At 46.8% G+C, this 18,039-nt stretch overlaps 1 protein-coding gene across 1 annotated transcript in view; it reads right to left on the reverse strand.

Moving 5' to 3' along the window:
- Positions 1-256: 256 nt before the first annotated feature.
- Positions 257-18,039, reverse strand: part of LOC142584107 (acetylcholinesterase-like) — a 48,813-nt gene continuing 31,030 nt past the window's right edge. Inside the window, exons 7-9 of the mRNA XM_075694555.1 lie at positions 15,270-15,452; positions 12,623-12,927; positions 257-3,356 (exon numbers count right to left, since the gene is read on the reverse strand). Of these exons, the coding sequence (XP_075550670.1) occupies positions 3,146-3,356; positions 12,623-12,927; positions 15,270-15,452 (699 nt within the window). The 3' untranslated portion in view covers positions 257-3,145. The remainder of the gene's footprint in view (positions 3,357-12,622; positions 12,928-15,269; positions 15,453-18,039) is intronic.

Raw genomic sequence — 18,039 nt, forward strand, 5'->3', positions numbered from 1 at the left:
TACGCTTGACGACCCTCTTGACGGTATGATTGCGCCTGACTTCTCCTCTTTTCAGTCCGAAGATCTCCGCCATTTATTAGAATTAGGACGAATTAGAGAATTGAATAAAACGTGATGGTGAATTTTCACCCCACGTGCTGTAACACCGTTACCACCTCCACCACCATTTTGACATTTTCACCTTGCTTCGAGTCATCACGCGACACAAAATGTATCCATGAAAATCAATACGTTGAGCTCTGAATTATGTACTCATTTGACTGGCTGAGAAATCAGTTTGTTCATCAGTTAATCATCTTATTTGATTAACATATGTGCTTTACGATGTGCGTGCGCATCTACAGGACCCTAGTAAAGCAAAACCCATGCTTATACCGATGATCAAGAGCTTAACTGGCCAAAAGCTTCTTGAGCAAAAGCGCTGTCCATCCCGCTGGAATATCACGAAGGACTGTGCAAACATTTTTGGCATGGACCGTGTTTACTTGGGCACCATTTGCAATCTACGATCGCTGCGAACTAATGGACGGCCGAGCGATGCAAGTTTTCCTTCTTCCCGCGATAAGCCCGGCGAAGCAAGCTGTCACACTATCCGTAACGAATACCCTCCCCGCATCCCGATGAAGTCGTAAACGCAACAGCAAGAGTGAGGAAAGAAAGGCGATCTGCCGCACCCACCATGCGTATGGCTCACCATTTGTCTTGCCCACATGCGCGCTTCTTCACTGCTCAATGAGATCTAGCATGAATAACTGAGTGCTTGCTGGTTGTCGGCCTTTGCTACTGTATCGGGCTCTTTATCTCACATGCTCTCACGCGCCGTTCATTTCCGTACAGCGCGAGCAAGGCTTGTTGTAGTGCCTGCGTGCGGCATGCAGGCGTGTGCCGTACGCATTAGAAGCTACCGCAGCCGACTATGGATTCGTGTTATACCCTTTCCTTTAGTTGCGCCCCACACGGAACCAGCCAATATCTGCTCTGCGCAATTTCATCGAGACAAATCCGCCTGGGCCGCCCTGACGGTATAGTCCTCGTGCTGGCTACCCCCGCTGCAGGAATCCTTCAAACCGGAAGCGTCTTCTCAGCTGCCTGTATACTCGCCTGTAGGTTTATGTCATGTAGAATAGGAAAATACATCGCGTCACGTAGGTATGGAAAGCGTGTCCCTCGGTGGCTTCAGATCGGTCACTGCGCTCCTCCCGTATTGCAAGGAAATCGGACGACGACGACGACGACAAGGATCGTGTATACGGCGCACCGGATGCGCTCGTGTGCTCAACCGTCGTCGTTCTCCGTTCGATTGCGACCGCACATATTAGGCCCACCGGGGATCTTGCTCCTGTTACCCACCAGTCCAAACACGGCCGCCCAAGGCGAGTAAGGCCAAAAAGAAAAAGAAAAAGTAGAAAAAGGAATAACCGGGGCTGCCGGCCGCCCCCACGTACCGGGAGCGCTTTCTCTTCGAGCTGGACCATGATCGATGCGAGGAGCCGGACCGTCCTAGCGACAGTGTGCATAATTGATGGACGCGCCGCGCAAGCCACGGCCCACTCTGAACCCTGCAGGGTCGCGCTGCACTGCATTGCCGGAGACGCGTGGCATATCAAGCACGCTATACTGGTGCGGTTGGGTGCTCCCGAATCGCCACGAGCAAGAGCGTGGCGCCGTATCGAATGGCGATTGGCGAAATTTCATTTACATTGGAACTAAACATATTGGGGGAGCAGCTACTGCGGATACGTGTTTTCGTAGACCTGCGACCATAGTGAGACGATTATGCAAGTAGCACTTGATCGTTGCAGCTTGTTTCTATACTGCTTCCAGAGTGAAGCACCAAAGATAATCAAGCATTAGCTTTTCTTGCACGTCTCTCCGCAAGAGGAAAGCCGCTGTGCTTGACTCCATTCGTTGGTCACTCCATATCGAGCACCAGGTCAATGGAAGTACTCGGCAGTGCCTGCCCGCAGGCGAAATATCATACGAATAATGCCAAATTCATTTCCAACCACAATGGCATCATGAAATTGCGCAAGAAATGAACGTACGGCACCTCAACAAAGAGATAAGCCAGGACGCACGGCACAGACCAAGAAAACCACCACTATTGACAGCAAACAAAAAACAGTAGCCCCTGCAGTCAATCGTCCAACTGAAGCTACCCCGTCATACAGGCGACTGTCCCAGTAGGTCCGAAGTGTCGTTTACTGAGGAAATGATCTGCGTGAAAATTAGAGCTGTGATGCGTCAATAAGGAGAGCGCGGTCACGTGGACGCGTAAGAACTGGGCATATAGTTGCCATGGAGCCATACAAAGCGTGAATTCACTGATATTTATTTAGATTCCCCAGTTTATGACGTTTTGGTACTGAACATGCCGACCATCACGAAAGGTTGGCCGATCCTTTGTACTGTCAGAAAAGAAATAGGGTATTTAGATTTAGTTGCCCACAAATCACTCAAATATTTGCCATGAAAATTTCATTGAACACAACCCCAAGAGCAGCGCGGCTCTTTCACGGCAGGGTTGCCCGCCGTGGTGGCATAGCGGCATTGACGTTGCGCTACTAGGCCTTAGGTCGCGTGATCAAATCCCGGCCGCTGCGGCCGCATTTCAATGAGGGCGTGTTGCAAGAACGCCCATGTACCGTGCATTGTGTGTCCGTTCAAGAACCCCAGGTAGTCAAAATCAATCAGGAGTCCCCCAATATGGCGTGCCTCACAATCATATGCTTTTGGCCCGCAAAGCCCCAGAATTTAATTTTTTTTGACAAGGTTGTGGACCACCTTTCTCGCAGTCACTTACCGCGTGCGTAGCAGTATAAGAGTGCAAACAAACAGGAAAACAAGCCGAATACCATGCATACGTGCCTTTGCTTGCGCGAGTGGATTTATGGGTGGAAAAACTGAAGCTGCAAAGCATACACCGAGCCTTGTGCATGGACTAAACTGCACAGTGAGCTTAGCGAACTTCAGTGTTTCCCGTAAACATCACACCGGCGCTTGAACTCGACACATGAATGCGCTCATGTGAGCGATATGTGAGAGTGAGCGACAATCATTGCTCATGGAGTGACGTAGGTGGCCAAGACTTGGGAAATAGCTTTGCGAACGAGCTGAATCCAAATAAAGCCGGAAGCCGCAACTGTTAGTGAAGCTTCTTTTTTCGGCGTTGGCATCCTGCAGAGTTGAATATGTCGTCGGGGTTCTTCAGCAAGTGGATTCGAAGGCGACGACACACGGTGTCGCGGTATCCCTCGGCTAAGAGCCGCAGGCCCATGCTTCCAATCTCGACGACTGCTGGGCTGTGCTCACTGTACGGTGGCCAGGCAGAGCCGTCGTCCAGCGCCGGAAGAGTCCTGCATGAGAGAACGGGATTGACTGGTGTAACATTTCGAAACAACAACATATGGGCTACTAGAGGCGGCCTGGTGCAGGCCGCCTCTAGTTTTGACCATACACACGGCAATGGGTGCACATTAAAGAACACACGGCAGTTCTGACTGCCGTGTGTTCTTTAATGTGCACCCATAGCTTCATACGTGAGTGTTTCTGTATTCTGACAGTCGAACACACCACGTCATGCTCAGTGGTACATTAAATCATAACCTTTGAGCCAGAACGTGCACGTTAAATGAGCACTATCTTGGTCCCTGTTGGGATACGAAAACGTAATCTCACGCGGACAGGCTGCGGCCTCTTCCTAGGTGCTAGGTGCGATTGCGCAAAGCATTCTGTAGGAGGCCCACGTTGGCCTCATGTCGAGAAGATGCCTGACGATGGCGATGCAATAGCATATGGTCTACTAGAGCGCGGTTCAAAGGCGGTTCTCGCATATTGTTGCCGCTTACCTTGCCCGCCACCGTACCGACCTCATGCGAGTTGCTTTGCACGCTATAGGTTATGAGCGCCCTGCATACGCCGGGCACGGATTGTATGATATAGCTTATACGCAAGTTATTTGAGCATGTCCGATGTAAATGTGTGTACGTTTTTATTAATATTTTGTTTTTGTTTTCTATTTCTCTCTTTCTATTGTATATGCCCACTCCGGCAATAGCTCTGCCAATGGGGCAGCAGTATGCACGAATAAAGATGAGTAAATTCGGTAGCACGCACCGCGAGCGTTGAAAACTCTTGGGAGGAGTAGTGATACTTCCAGTGCAAATGACTTATACCACCGATGGTACCGAGGAGACGTCGAACAGCGCTGTAACATGTTTAATACTCTCTTTCTTTCTTTGCACTGGAATTTTTACCTTTTCAAAACTCGCCGAGCAGTTTTGATAGCTGTGACGGTAAGCAGTATGGCTAGCTATGCTAAAACTGTTTCTTATCTCAACTGTCAACGCCTATCACACTTTCCTGAAGACCCCCTCAGCGAAAAAAATGCGTCTATTAGTGTGACAAAGAGATGATAGAGGCGAAAGAATAGACAAAGACAGGGAGGTTAACCAGAACTGGAAATCCGGTTTGCTATCCTAAACCGAAGAAAGGGGGACACGGGAGGCACAATGATAAGGAGAAAGTAGAGACAAGGAGCAGAGAGACATGATCACCACACACTATCACCAGCACAGGACCACGCACATTACGATTAACACCAATTCAGGCTAACGTCTTCTCTGCAGGTTTGTTGTCCTCAAAAACCGTAGCAGTACCTTCATCGCTCTCTGCTGCGATGGCTTACGAGGTTTCATTTGTTTTGATGGTCTGTGAACAAAGCAAAGCTAGCGAATTCACGAGCGATCGTTTCTGTCCACTGTGAAGTCGACAGTCATATAGAACGTGCTGAAGTGTCTTCTCACGACCAGTCATCACAGATAATTGTATCGGCCCTTCCAATGTGAAAAGTAAAGTATTTCGTAAAGGAAAGTTCCAGCCCTAGCCGACAAAGAAGGGTGACCTCGAGCAGGCGAAGTCCAGGTGGGATGCGAAGGCGAATAGCTCTGGTTGTGACGTCGGATATATTGAAAACTTGGAGTGTTCCGCATGGACAACGTGATCTCCCATGCAAACACTCCAAATTTTGTAGTAGCATCGGACCTTGGCAGCAGTATTTATGATCCTCTTTGCTGTCTTCCAAGAGCTGACCGAGCAACGTCATCGGCGTGATCGATACCTACGACGCCCTAGTGACTTGGAAGATACTGTAGGCCAATATACAGGGTCCTCAAACTTAAATTAACGCTAGTTTAATAAAAAAGGCCATGCTAGCTAGTCTGTTTGGACAGTCGATTTATGCGCATTGGTGAACAAAATATTTACGAACAGTTGGAGTAATAAAACGCATAATTAAACACAACCTTTGGTATATTTTTAGATCGCGTTATGGTATATGTTATGAGAAGGGGGCAGCACTCCCAGGAAGGGGGCCGCGGCCCTCTCGGACCCACGGAAGTAGCGAGGGACCAAGACCTCGAGGAGCACAACGCACGAGACTGACGTAGTGGCCGCGTCGCGGTAAAAGCTTGTCCTCCCAGCGTGGAGGGAGCCTAACCGATTCTGCAGGTATTTTCAATAACGTTGTTCTCTCTCTCTCTCTCTCTTAAGACAATCGTACTTGAACACTACTTTGTTTGATCCTCGTGGAGTGCTTCTGTTTCTAGATATTAATTATCAAATTTCACGTCGCCGAGCCGAGGATCCACAGTCTGTAGGGCCAGAGACAACGAACGCTGTCGTCTGAATGCTCGGCACCGCCGGGAATCGATCGGTCACTGCGGTAATCGTGACAGGTGCAGCTCGGGCGACCGGTTGAGCGGCGGGACGACGAGATCGTGGAAGTCTACAATGGCGTAGTTGCGCTTGCCGAAGACCTGCCGTTTGCCCATACCCGGTCGGACGTCTAGGACGACAACAGGATCGACGAGGATGACGACTGGTACTGAAGCATTGTACATAATAAATTGTGATGCACGTACTGTGTCTTGTATGCGCGTGACTTGCTGGGGCTTGTGTGGCTTACCGGCCTGGCCGTGTATGACCTTGCAAGAACTTGGCGAAACTTAGCGAATCTTGGTGAAACTTAGTATGAGCATGGTTAAGCTATGCATAACCTCGTAAGACTTAGCAAAACCTACCAACGCTTGGTATGAGCCTAACTAAGCCATGCATAACCTTGCAAAAATTAGCAAATCCTAGAAACACTTAGTATAAACCTACCCGAGCCATGTATCGCCTCGCAAAACTTAGCGAAAGCTCCGCTGTGACCCAGCCTTGCACCACGAGTGCAAAGTACCCTCATTTATTTTTTTTGGGGGGGGGATTAAATTCAAAATTTACTCTTTGTAACGCGTGTATCATGTCGCTGTGTACATTTCACCGAACTTGTTATTGCCTGTATTGTATCGTCTACTAATAATGTACATTGTTCGTTGCCTAGCTATTGTGCTGCTTTTTACATATCGATGTCAGGTCAGATAAAAAACCAATTCTGCACGCATATATTATTTGTATAGCTATAGCTACGAAAAGGAATCGTTATGCATGTCATGTTTTTTTTCTGACTTATTTGTATTATTTTCCTTAATGTCCTCACGTTTACTTCTATACGTTAAACTGTTTATCGTCTGCTGTTTGTCGCTGTCTATAAAACGGAACCACGGATCGCATCAAGTGTCCTTCTGGCCGCGCTCCTCAACATCAACGGTGTTGAAATGAATTGAACTGAATGGAAATGAAACGGGAAACGCACTCTTATCACGAGGATCGGGTCGGGTATCACAAGATTGCAACTTCTTACGTAGCGCCTCTGAAACGGAAACAATAAGGCAGCTGGGATAGCCCACAGCCTTCAAACAAACTACCTGCGAGCTGAAGGCTGTTGGCGTTTGAAGGCTGTTAGCTATCCTAGCTGCCTTATTGTTTCCATTTCAGAGAGGCTGCGTAAGAAGTTGCAATTTTGTGATACCCATCCCGATCCACGTGATACTTTCGTAGGAATCTAGCGGACATCCAATACATTCACGATATCTCGCATAAACTAAAGAAGATAGGCCAAAGGGCGGGAGTTTCCGTCGTTTTTTGTGCGCCCCACAAGTTATCTCAGGTATGCGCCAGAACCAGCTCTGTCAGCAGATAATCAAAATCATGCAACATTGTGCGTATAAAGAGTTTCGTCGATTGCCCAAGAGAAGTAGTGTACAGCATGCCTCTTTCCTGTAGGCAGCGTTGCATGGCACAGACGGGAAGGTGCCTAAACATGAGGTCGCAGGAGGATAATAAAAAAATGCAAAAAGTCAGAGGGTTTTCTCGGAATTCATCCTTCCCAATGCAAATGTCGTCCACTCTTTGAAAAAAAAACAGATATAATAGCAAGAAATGCGCATGAAAACACCAGTGTCAACATTGAGGCAGCGGCTATCGCAGAAGGCAACTGCGTTAGCAAACCATCCATAGCGTTGACTGTTCGAGAATTAGCTTACTTGGGGTCTGTACGTGGGAGGCCTCCTTAGGCCTTGGCGCGGCTTTGGCGCGCTCTTGTTCATTTGTGGTGACCATGTTGACTAGCACGACTGTATCTAATTGTGATCAAGTGCGCGAGCTTATGCGTGCATGCTTTTTTGGAATGAACGGCAGTTGCAAGTCAGCGCTTGTCCTTGCCGCCTTACTAGTGTCCCGTGTCAATTCCTGCGCTGGTTACATCATCATGGAATACCAACTAGCCCGGCCTCACACCTTACTTGATATGTGAGTCACTCAGGTTGGCATTCATCTGCGAATGATGTTTTAATGCGATGAGAATTATATCGAACTTTCACTCTTGTCGTCGCCGCCGTGATGTTCCGTATAAAGCCCGCGAACTATAATACGCTGGGGGAGGGGGGCACATGAGCATGCGTCTCCTCCTCTAGCCTGGACATGACTGCACATGGCTGTCTGCGCGGCTGAGCTGAGGCCATATGCGGCCCATGCGCTGCGCCATGGTGCCATGACGGTTAGAGAAAATAGCGTCTATTTGCTTTCCTCTGAATAAATATATGTGTATCTTGGAGGTAAGCTGCGGCGAGTCCTGAGGCAAAGGCCAAGCCGAGATTGCTGCTGGCTTCATGTGCGTTATGTTCCCGCGCTCACAATGCTGGAGGTCGCGTAATCACATGTTCTGGAGGCGCGTTGAAGCTAGAGGCAGCACGAAGCGTTGACTCTCCTCTGCGAGTGCTCTTCCGCATGCCAGCACTGTCACAGCGAGTGCTCGCAGTCATCGCGTGAGATCTGTTCATGTTTGCCTGTTCGGATGCCTGCTTGCTAATTTCATTAGTAAACAAATGCATACTGCAATTTATACACCCTATCAAACTATGAACCTTAAATCGTGTAGTTTTCTAATACTTTGCTATCCCTAGCAATGCTGCGCCAGAACTGCGACAATTTTTAGCATTTGTTGTCTAATAAAAATATACAGTTACACATGGATAGTCTAAGTCATTATAATTTTGATAGCACTGTTAGCTACAGTACAGCCACGTGTCGCAGGTGTAGTCCCTCCAGACATACTAAACACTTACAAAGGGTGCACTGGCGTAAGCTTTGGCAGAGCCGGAATAATTTTGTCGCCATTGCCTCCATTCCAGGTCTATTCACCTTCCGAATTCTTTCATTTCCTTCCTTGCCACACTAGTTTTCTTCCTTCCTTCCTGTTTTCATTGGCATTTTCTTATCGCTCATTAGCGCATGTTGGACGTCAACCACCTTAAATTTCCCCTACCAGTTGTTGCCACATAATTATGGCCGGTGCCTCTTTTTTTATGCCTTGAGCAGTGTTTATTCACTGGGTCCATTACTGTGTGACTACGCCTCGGTGCGTATATACATCGCGTTGGTCGCCCACTAAACAATGCCTGTTTTGACGAGTTGTGAAAACGAATTTCACCGACGGTTACGATACTCCCTAATGCGAAATTTGAGCCCAGCCCTATACCTGTTTTCATTTCGTGATATATTGGCTGGCGTGCACAATCTGCCTCATGAGGCACGTTGCAAACGAGCATAGTGTCGCGCGACTGCCTGGCTAGTTTGAAGATCGCGAGAGCCAGCACGTGGGTGACGCGTGGGAGCGATTCACAGCAGCCGCCGCCGACAGACCCCCCAGGCGATGCGCGCTACTCTGGCGCCATCTCGTAGCAATCGTCGCCGCACTACGCTTTTTTTTTCACCCTTTCGATGCACCCTCCTCCTACACTCTCCGCCTCATGATTCTGGGGCATCTTCCTCCTGCGCTTTCCTCCTCGCCTCTTTCATCCCCCGCTGCGCTGCGCGTTCGCTTTTTCATCTTTTGCTGTGCTCGCTCGCTCGGTTGCGCCGACCCCGACGCTCGCCACAGGAACGGGCACCTAAGTGCTGCGCTCTAAAAAGTCAAGTAAAATTGCTTCTACAATACGTAGGCGAGATTCGCATTGTCTGCGTGTAGTTCTGTGCGCTGCGAATAATAATGTACGCTAAGATTGATGCAAGAGTTTCGCTTTTTGTTTACCGACCTTCTACTATAATGCAGGCTACCCTTCATTGTTCCCAGTACGTCATTACCATTTAGTGCGACCGCTGACTGATTGCAAATTCAGTAACTTGGCAGTATGCTTATGACCAAACTGCTCATCAGTAAGTACTACTTTGCATTTCTGCGAGCACGTCACACCTAGCATTCACCAGAAATCAATTCGTTCATCATCGCGTTTGTTGCTCATTGGCTTTCTAAACTTCTCCAGGACCGGTTTCGATACGGCGTTATTGTTCAAAGACCCGTGTGCGCCCGTCGAAAGCGGTTTTTCAACTCCGCGTTCCCGATAGCTTCACTTTCCAACGCCTGTCTCGTGGAACATAGAGGTCTTCCTTTCAGAAAATGTTTGCGGAAGTTGCAAACGCACTTTTGCTCTAGCAAGCTGCATATAAAGAGGCTCCAGTAGCAAGGCATTTCCGTCTCTCCGTCAATAGGATTCTTTTGCGCCGCGTTGTGATGTATATCAAATGTAGCTCGGCGCTACACCAGCGTATTATTCACGCAGAGGTTTCACACAAAAGGGTCTTTCGTCATTATGTCAAATGCATGCAATCGCACACGGCCAACAACTTTATGAAAAATCAGAACTAGTATTCTTTTTATTTTATAAGACTTATTGCGGAGCAAGCATCGCTAAACGAACAATGAGACTTAAAGTGACGAGCGTAACTTCAACAGGTAGCAGAACGGCAGTACATATATTAAAACGCAAAGGCGAGGAAGGAGCGGAGTTGGGTAGGCGGCGTGATTTGCGCTACAGATAACCAGCAGTCTGTCAGTGTAACGTTAAGACTGCTGCTTGCTTACGGCGTTTAGAGCATTATTTAACGGCAGTTAAATCTTGTTTAAGAGACAACACCTTTCTGCTAACTCATATTTTTAGTAACGACATACGACCGAGAAAATAGCATGCTGTATGGTGCTAGCGTAATTAACTGAGCTTCATTAAGTAACAGTTAAATGATTGTCGTTAGGTGGAGTGTTGCCCTTTTGACGTTCAAGTGAAGCCAATGCTCATAGACATACAATATTGGTAGAAACTTCATGCTTAGAACCAGCTTTGAGAAATACGTTTTGCACATATGTCGTGAAATGCACCGTTGTCCCAGTTGACAGTTTCGCATATATTATTTTGCACAGCGTAGAAGCATATAATGATTACCTACAACATATAACTTATTCTGCGTACCGCGGTCACCTGGTCGCCGATGTCTCTCTGTCTGCCTGTTCACCGGCATACTGTTTGAAGTGACAGGACCTAAATAACACTTGTTGCCAGATTATTCCGCGACAGATGTTCCGAATCAGATGAGCAGTTCTGACGAGCAGTTCCGAATTTGACAAAAGTTATTGCCGGTCTGACGAGCAGACGAGTAATAGGAGTGATATCGATACCATGAGCCAGAACAATACGGCAGCCGTCACGATGAGGAAGGAGTGTGAGAGAATCCACTTCTTATTTTTTGTTAAGAAAAATAAAGAAGAAGAAAAGGAAAGTTCCTAACGTTCTACACGTTCTTAGAGTCTCCAACGCCTTCTCATTAGAACGCGAATAACGAGTCTTGCGGAAGACGCGGGGGATCGCAGAGATCTCTAGCACCGCTTACAAGCCAAGTTTCTGAAAATTTCTACATAAGAGCTGATAATGGCTAATTACAGTCACCATGCTCTCGTACATAGAAAATAATCTGCTGTTACAGGGTCTATACGTCATTTTTTTCTCTTACGGGGACAAAGCGAAATTAAGATGTGCGTTTTTCAAGATCATCAGCGGTACGCACTGCTCTACATTGAACTAAAACCTTGCCTTAAATTTACGCTAAGATGAGGGCCTATAATATTGCGTGGCTAAGAACGAGGTTGCGGGTTCCATCCCGGCCATAGCGACCTCATTCCGACGGGGGGGGGGGGGGGGGGGGGGTATGCAAGAACGCTCGTGTACCATGCATTAGGGCCTCGTTAAACATCCGCATGTGGTCAGATTTATTCCGATGTCCCCCACTGCTCATAATCACAGCTTTATTTGGGCACGTAATAAAATCCTAGATTTAAAAAGAAAGTTATGTGCACTTTGCACATTGATGCAAATTCGCTTTCCGGTTGTGTTATGATGGTGATGGTGATTGACTATCTGCTTTGGAATGTGATTGTGGTATATGTCACAAAGCTCGTCCTTTTAGCTTTCTGGTGTTTCCAAGTCGATATCTTTATACCGCAAGCTACATTTACTGTCGTGTACTGCGGCGTACAAACAAAAAGTACATAGCTCGATGTATTGTAAACAAATATTGTTATACCCATAGAAAACGGGCGATGCTATCGAATGCGTAATAGGTGGACTACGTCTTGACTGTTGAGTAATCTGCGGATAGCACACTGAGGCAGCATGTGGCACGATAGCGAAACTATACGAACGAATACGTAACATAAGACGCTGACCTGCCTTATAACTGAACTGCAGAAGCAGTTCCTCAAATCGATTATAAAGGCAGCATGAAAAAAATCACTGATTACTCAGCATAACTGCATTGATCTCGTGCAAGTCCTGCCAAGCCCATGCATATACTGTTGTGGAATAGGGATATGGTACTTTGTTAGAACCTCGAAAAAATCCTTAGACCTTGAGAGACTAACTTTTAAGGAGTGGGAGGTTTGTTGGCAGTCGTAAAGAATTATTTTTCAAGCCAAAATATTGTAAACCTGCAGCGACCCTTACAGCGGATAAATAATGATGAATCGAATGCACTGAAGTACCTGATGGTATAAATGGCGACTATCGTATCGCATACAATCAATGCTCCAGTATTTTGGAATTTGTATTTGTATGTCAAATACTTGTCGCCACAGTATCTTGTAACTGTATCACGATACAATTTCGAAGTATCTTTGCCCAGCCCTGCGTTCGCCTGGGGCCTAAAGAAGACTGGTACTAAGGAATGATGACGATAGCAATAATAATAATGATGTTATATATTATTGCGCATCCAAATATGTGGAGCGGTGAAGCCACTGCGTGGTGTCACAGACGGGGTTCCCGCTTGTTTTCCTCGATACCCGCGTAAAGCACTCTTTTTCCGCACCAACAACTCTGAACGCGGGACCACCATCGCCGCCGCCCCCTCCGCTCACCCGTGATGAGCGAAGCCGGCCAGCAGGTCCATCAGCTTGGCACTAAGCGGTTTCTCCCAGGTATACGCCCTCCTCGCCAAAGGAGCGCCCAGGAAATAGGGCAGGTCCTCGTACTGCGCCGGCCAGCGTTGCTTGCTCCAGTGGCTGCCGGCCGGCTTGGCGGAGAACACGTACGCGAAGACTCGGTGGCCCTTGGCGCTCAGTGCCTGTGCGAAGTACTGGAGCGGGCACACGTGGAACGCGTCGCCTAGAAGCCGCGTCAGAGCTGATCGCTCACTGGGCTCGTCGCTTGTCTCATTAGCGTCCTGCGCTAACAACAAAAAAAAAAAGGGGGGGGGGGAGAGATGGATAATGCCGCGTGGAGGCTGTCACGCACGCAGGTCGACACGCGCAGAGAAAGAAGCGGTGCGAGGGGGCAGTGTACGTTCCGTTTTCGCTAAACAGTGTGTTCAGGTAAGTTGAAACAACAATAGGGTCAGCTTAAAACGACAGAAAGCTGAGCTAGTGGGTAAGGATTCATTATGCAAAAAGGTGAGGCGTGCATACAGGACACAAGAGAAGTGGACGGCATTCGTGTTGTCCACTCCTCTTCTCTTGTGTCCTGTCTGCACGCCTCACCTTTTTGCATAATAGAAACACCCTTGTACGTTCGACCGCAATAGTTTACGGACCGCGGATCTCTGAAATAAGCCGAGTACCTTCGCATCCTCTGAACGCAGCCTTGAGCATTCGGATTCGCAGCCTGTACTATACCGGGTGATCATTGAAAGTTTTATGGAATTTTCTTTAAATATCGCCTGTGGCAGATAGCATAATACTTGTCCTTGAGCTGGATTATTGGAAGAGGCAGACATCACTAGCACGACAGAATGAAACATGTATCGAAATAATTAACACTCATTCAATAATTAACTTTCTAGGTAATTACTTTACAACACATATTACAATTTACGAAGTGCAGCCTATTAGCTTGCAAGACGTAACAATTTGAAGTGAATTTAGAGGATGACACCAGGGGCGCTAAAACATAAAACAATTTCAAACTTTTCTATTCCAATTCTGCAATCAGCCCTCCGCGATTGGTCAAAAACTCTTGTGGGCCACACCCACTTCGCCTGTCTTTCACGAGACGTCACGAAAACCGCAATAGCTCGCCATCTGATATGACGTGAACACACTGATTATGCATGATTTGACCGAACAAAAAAACTAGTTATTTTCGTTTCGACGCCTTTTCGCCACTAGCCCTCGATCATTGGTCAAAAGTTTTCGGGCTGCACCAACTTCACCTGCCTGTCACATGACGTCACAAAAATGCTAAAACCCACCGCGTCAAAGTGACGTATACACGTTAAAGATATATTAATATGCCAAACAAAACTGATTTTTTTTCTGAATAGCCGCAGGCTGCCCCGTTCCGAAAGGAATAAAATATGGCTGCCGCCAATCGCTCAGTCACTGGCTACTCGCACCTGCCGGAGAGCATGGGTTTTTTTGCGTATAATAAAACTTTTTGCGTGGCCGTGTAACCTTTTCTAGCACTTTGGGCATGTTTCGACCTCGCTCTGCCAACTATTATTTGCAGAGGATACGTTTTAGCGTCACTCTGAAGCTTCCGCTGCATGCCACCGCGACTTTCGACTAGCCACCGCAAGCTAAGTAAGGGAAAGCGGACCAATCGTAGACTCCGGCATCACCCTCTTCATCCGGTTATCGATTTTCAGTGCAGTGACTCGGCCCAACCTTATCCCTCTCTACTTGAGCGTGCTCCTTGCCTCTTGTCAGTCAATTAGATAAGACAAGCCGCTCAGTGTAGGCAATGCTATTCGTTTTTCAAGCAAACAAAAGTGACCTCCTATGAACGAGGAGAGCGTTTGATTGGTCTGTGCAGACAAGCCTGCGGGTCACCTCGGCGATTATATATACCGAAGTTTGACGTCATGAGATTGAAAAAAAAACATATTGGAATAGTTTTACGTTATAGGACCCCAGCTTCGATATATTTCCTAAAGTATGGAACGAAATACATGGCCGTTCACCTTACTTTCTTGTTTCATTGCATTCTTTCGTGTTCATTGCATTGTTTAAAAAAGTAAGTGGAACAACATTGCATTTTCACGGCAAGTTTAATGGCGCATATCCCAAAGCTGGCGTCATTCTGAAAATTTATTGCAAGTGGATACACCTTGCAAGCTCATCGGCTACAATTCGGCTAGGAATCGGCTAGGCACACGATGCATCTTCTTCCGATCAACCGGGTTATCTGAGAAGCAAGTTGCGTTCCTTCGGGCGGAAGCAGTGGCTGGGTGACCATGCGCACTTCCTCTGAAATCCTGTACATATACTTCATGTCCTGCTTCAAGTAAAGAATGATTAAATGTCAGCACTTGTGTGTCTCGCCTACCCTATCCATGTCTCGTTATTGCTCTATTATTCTGTCACTATTCACCAACTATCCCAAACTGCGCTCGTCAGCTGTGATCAGTATTCCTGACATCGCTCTCGCATAATCGCGTCTGTTTACGTCTAAATGGAAGTTGTAATGACGCTCGCTGTTTAGATTCGGAATTTCTTGCGCTTGGAAGCATTAAGGAAATCCATGAAACAGGTGCGCCAGCGAGAGCTGTTCCGTGCGCGGTCGACGCACGTTCATGCTCTCATCGCCAACAGAGTAGAGGTTCCACACGCCGTCGACGTCCCTGATGCCGTACTCGAAGAGCTCGTTCCTCACGGCAGGCCACAGTCCCCTCGGGTCGTCGGAATCCGCGTACAGTCGTCGCATCATGTCGTACAACACGATGCCCTCACCGCGAACATTGCCCAAGAGGATCTGCGCCGCGCGATGTGGTGCATAGATAATAAGCAATCGCCATTTACCAAATCAATTTGGCTGGCATTATGAATGAAAGCTGGCATTTATCTGAAAGTAGCTTCAGGATGCGAAGGATCCCGGATGGATTTTAACTTCTTGCTACGCACTTCGGAGGAATTCCAACGTTCCCATTACCGATCAACGTAAAGTTCAAGCCCATTGTGTGAAGCAGCGCACATTTAAAGGCAGACGTACACTTTGTCAAATTCGAAAACGTACAAGCTACTTTGCCTGCGACTGCGAGGCTGACTACAGGCTCTTTTGGTGAGTTCCTGCGATATACCATGAACTTCAACAACTGGCGAATATAAAAAATTATACACTCAGAATTCCGAATTCTGAAGTGTCAGGATCCGCCACGGGAACCGCGCACAACAAATGCGAACGACATATATAGTGAAAGCTCGGTGTAATCCGTATAATTTTAACAAAAGCTGTCAGTGTGTTACTCAGCAGAGATATGATAAATTTATGTCTCGTTATTTTCAGAGCTCTCCATATGCAGTATCACAATACATGTCATAAGATCACTCCTGTTGCGCTCCCGGTTATTTTGCGAATACTCCTTACCGTCTGCTAGATTCGCCTGCTCGTGAAATGTGGCAGGACAACAATTTTGAAAATCGTAACAACATACAATAATAGAAGCAAGCTCGCCTGAATGGCGTTTCAAGAATACACGAGTAAATGTCACAGAGACAACGTTTTATGTGTACAGCCGGATCCCGGACGGTTTTGCAGGAAGAACACTTAGAAGATGAGACTAAGCGAAGTATCACCAAACTTTGCCATGAAGAACTTTCTATCTGACTCTTAGGCGAGTAGTCTTCTAAATGTATAATTTCGCGACTAGTAGTGTTTCGTATAAGGTATTGCGGAATATTAGTAAAGTGTCTGTTAAAGGTAATAGCCAATCACAGTCAGCCATTACTTCAAGAAAGCCAAATCACACCCCTTTGGTAATGGCATCAAACACCTTGTGAGTTTTCTAAGGATTATAGTTGTATATGAACAACAATAATGTAACTGCTGCAAAGAACGCTCATTTCAGATTTGGGACTTTGCCATTTCTTGATTGCTAAATTTTTTTTGCTCTATCATCACACACTGTATAGGCCACCTTTCCTTCATCTCATATGTTTTCTTTCGAATACAAGTTGTAATTAGCACCCGTCCACGTAAGTGACCCCTTTCTACTTGAGTGATTTGAAACTAACCGAAGCTAGGAACAGGTTCAGGCGGCGCCAACTTAATTAAACAAACGAACTTATTGGAAACGGAGCACTGGCAATACAGGCTGCATATTTCTGCACTGTTTCTACTAACATGATGTGTTGAAGATATTGTTCACACGTGTTTGTCCATTCGCTTCTTCCATGCATTCTCGTTGCACTTTACCGTTTGCGTTTCTCTTTACATTTCTTATTTTTTTATTTACATCAACCGCGTGAAACACAGTGTTCCCAAATGGCGCTTCTGTAAAGTTATTCGTAGATAACTGTGTAGTTTATGAGAAAGTTTCGTAGCAAAGTCGCCAATTCTGCAAGACGCAGTTTCTCATATTGGCACCTGGTGTTCGGATTGGGGAGTGTATTAAATACATAACAAAATAGAAAACTGTGCTCGAGCCTACAACGAGAAAAACAAATTACAGAATTTTTTGCTTAATCATTTGGTGCTAGTTTTGCTGCTTCATATTTTTGAGATTTTCAGACGCAGAAAGGAGCTGTAACCTGGAGTGAGCGTGCTAAAGCAGAGTCGGCCGAGAAGTTGCCTTGTGTATAGCGGTTAGGCGGAAGGCCGACGCCACCAGACTTGGGTACCACTAAATGTACGGTAGTTCCCAGGAGCCGCTGTGGGTAATGTGCGAGGAACTCACTCGCCGTTCGTGTTTCGCATATTCATAGTGCGAGTCAGAGAGGCTCTACAGCCTTCATGTTGGGATGCTCAAGAGCTTGTTACTTGGAAATCCAACGATCATACAGTTTGTTAAAAAATTGCTGGAAGCAACACTGGTGGCGCCATTTGTTCAGCTGTCATGCAAGAAATTGTTCCCACGTGAATGTGTCTGGTTTTCGTGCTCGTGGCTACAAACGTTCATGTCAGAGTATTTATCACGCTTCGCATTTAAATATCTCAAAGCACTCGTCGTTTTCTAAAGACAGCAGGGCAGTTACAGGTTTTTGCCCATGCACAATCATTGCGAATTTCTGCATTTATAACGCAATATTTTGTAGAAATTGGTCACATTGAGAAGTCAAGTACGTCTGAAGCCAGAAGAACGATGTGTAGGCTAATGCCTACACTGCTAATCATTCCTATGAAGGCTGGACCACCTAGACTGCAATTCCGGTAGGCACTCGCACTACAGTTTCCTCCAGTATTTTTCGTAGGGAAACTCTGTGCGAACGATTGTTTAACGGCGGCGCCGTGGCTGCAGCTCACGTTGAGAAAGCTCTGACGGTGCGACCACAATAGCGAATAGTTGTGGACTCGGCGAACGGTGAAAGAACTTTGCTATGTAGAACAATTTTTTAAAATTTTC

This window comes from Dermacentor variabilis, chromosome 1 (genome assembly GCF_050947875.1).
Source record: "Dermacentor variabilis isolate Ectoservices chromosome 1, ASM5094787v1, whole genome shotgun sequence".
Lineage (NCBI taxonomy): Eukaryota > Metazoa > Arthropoda > Arachnida > Ixodida > Ixodidae > Dermacentor > Dermacentor variabilis.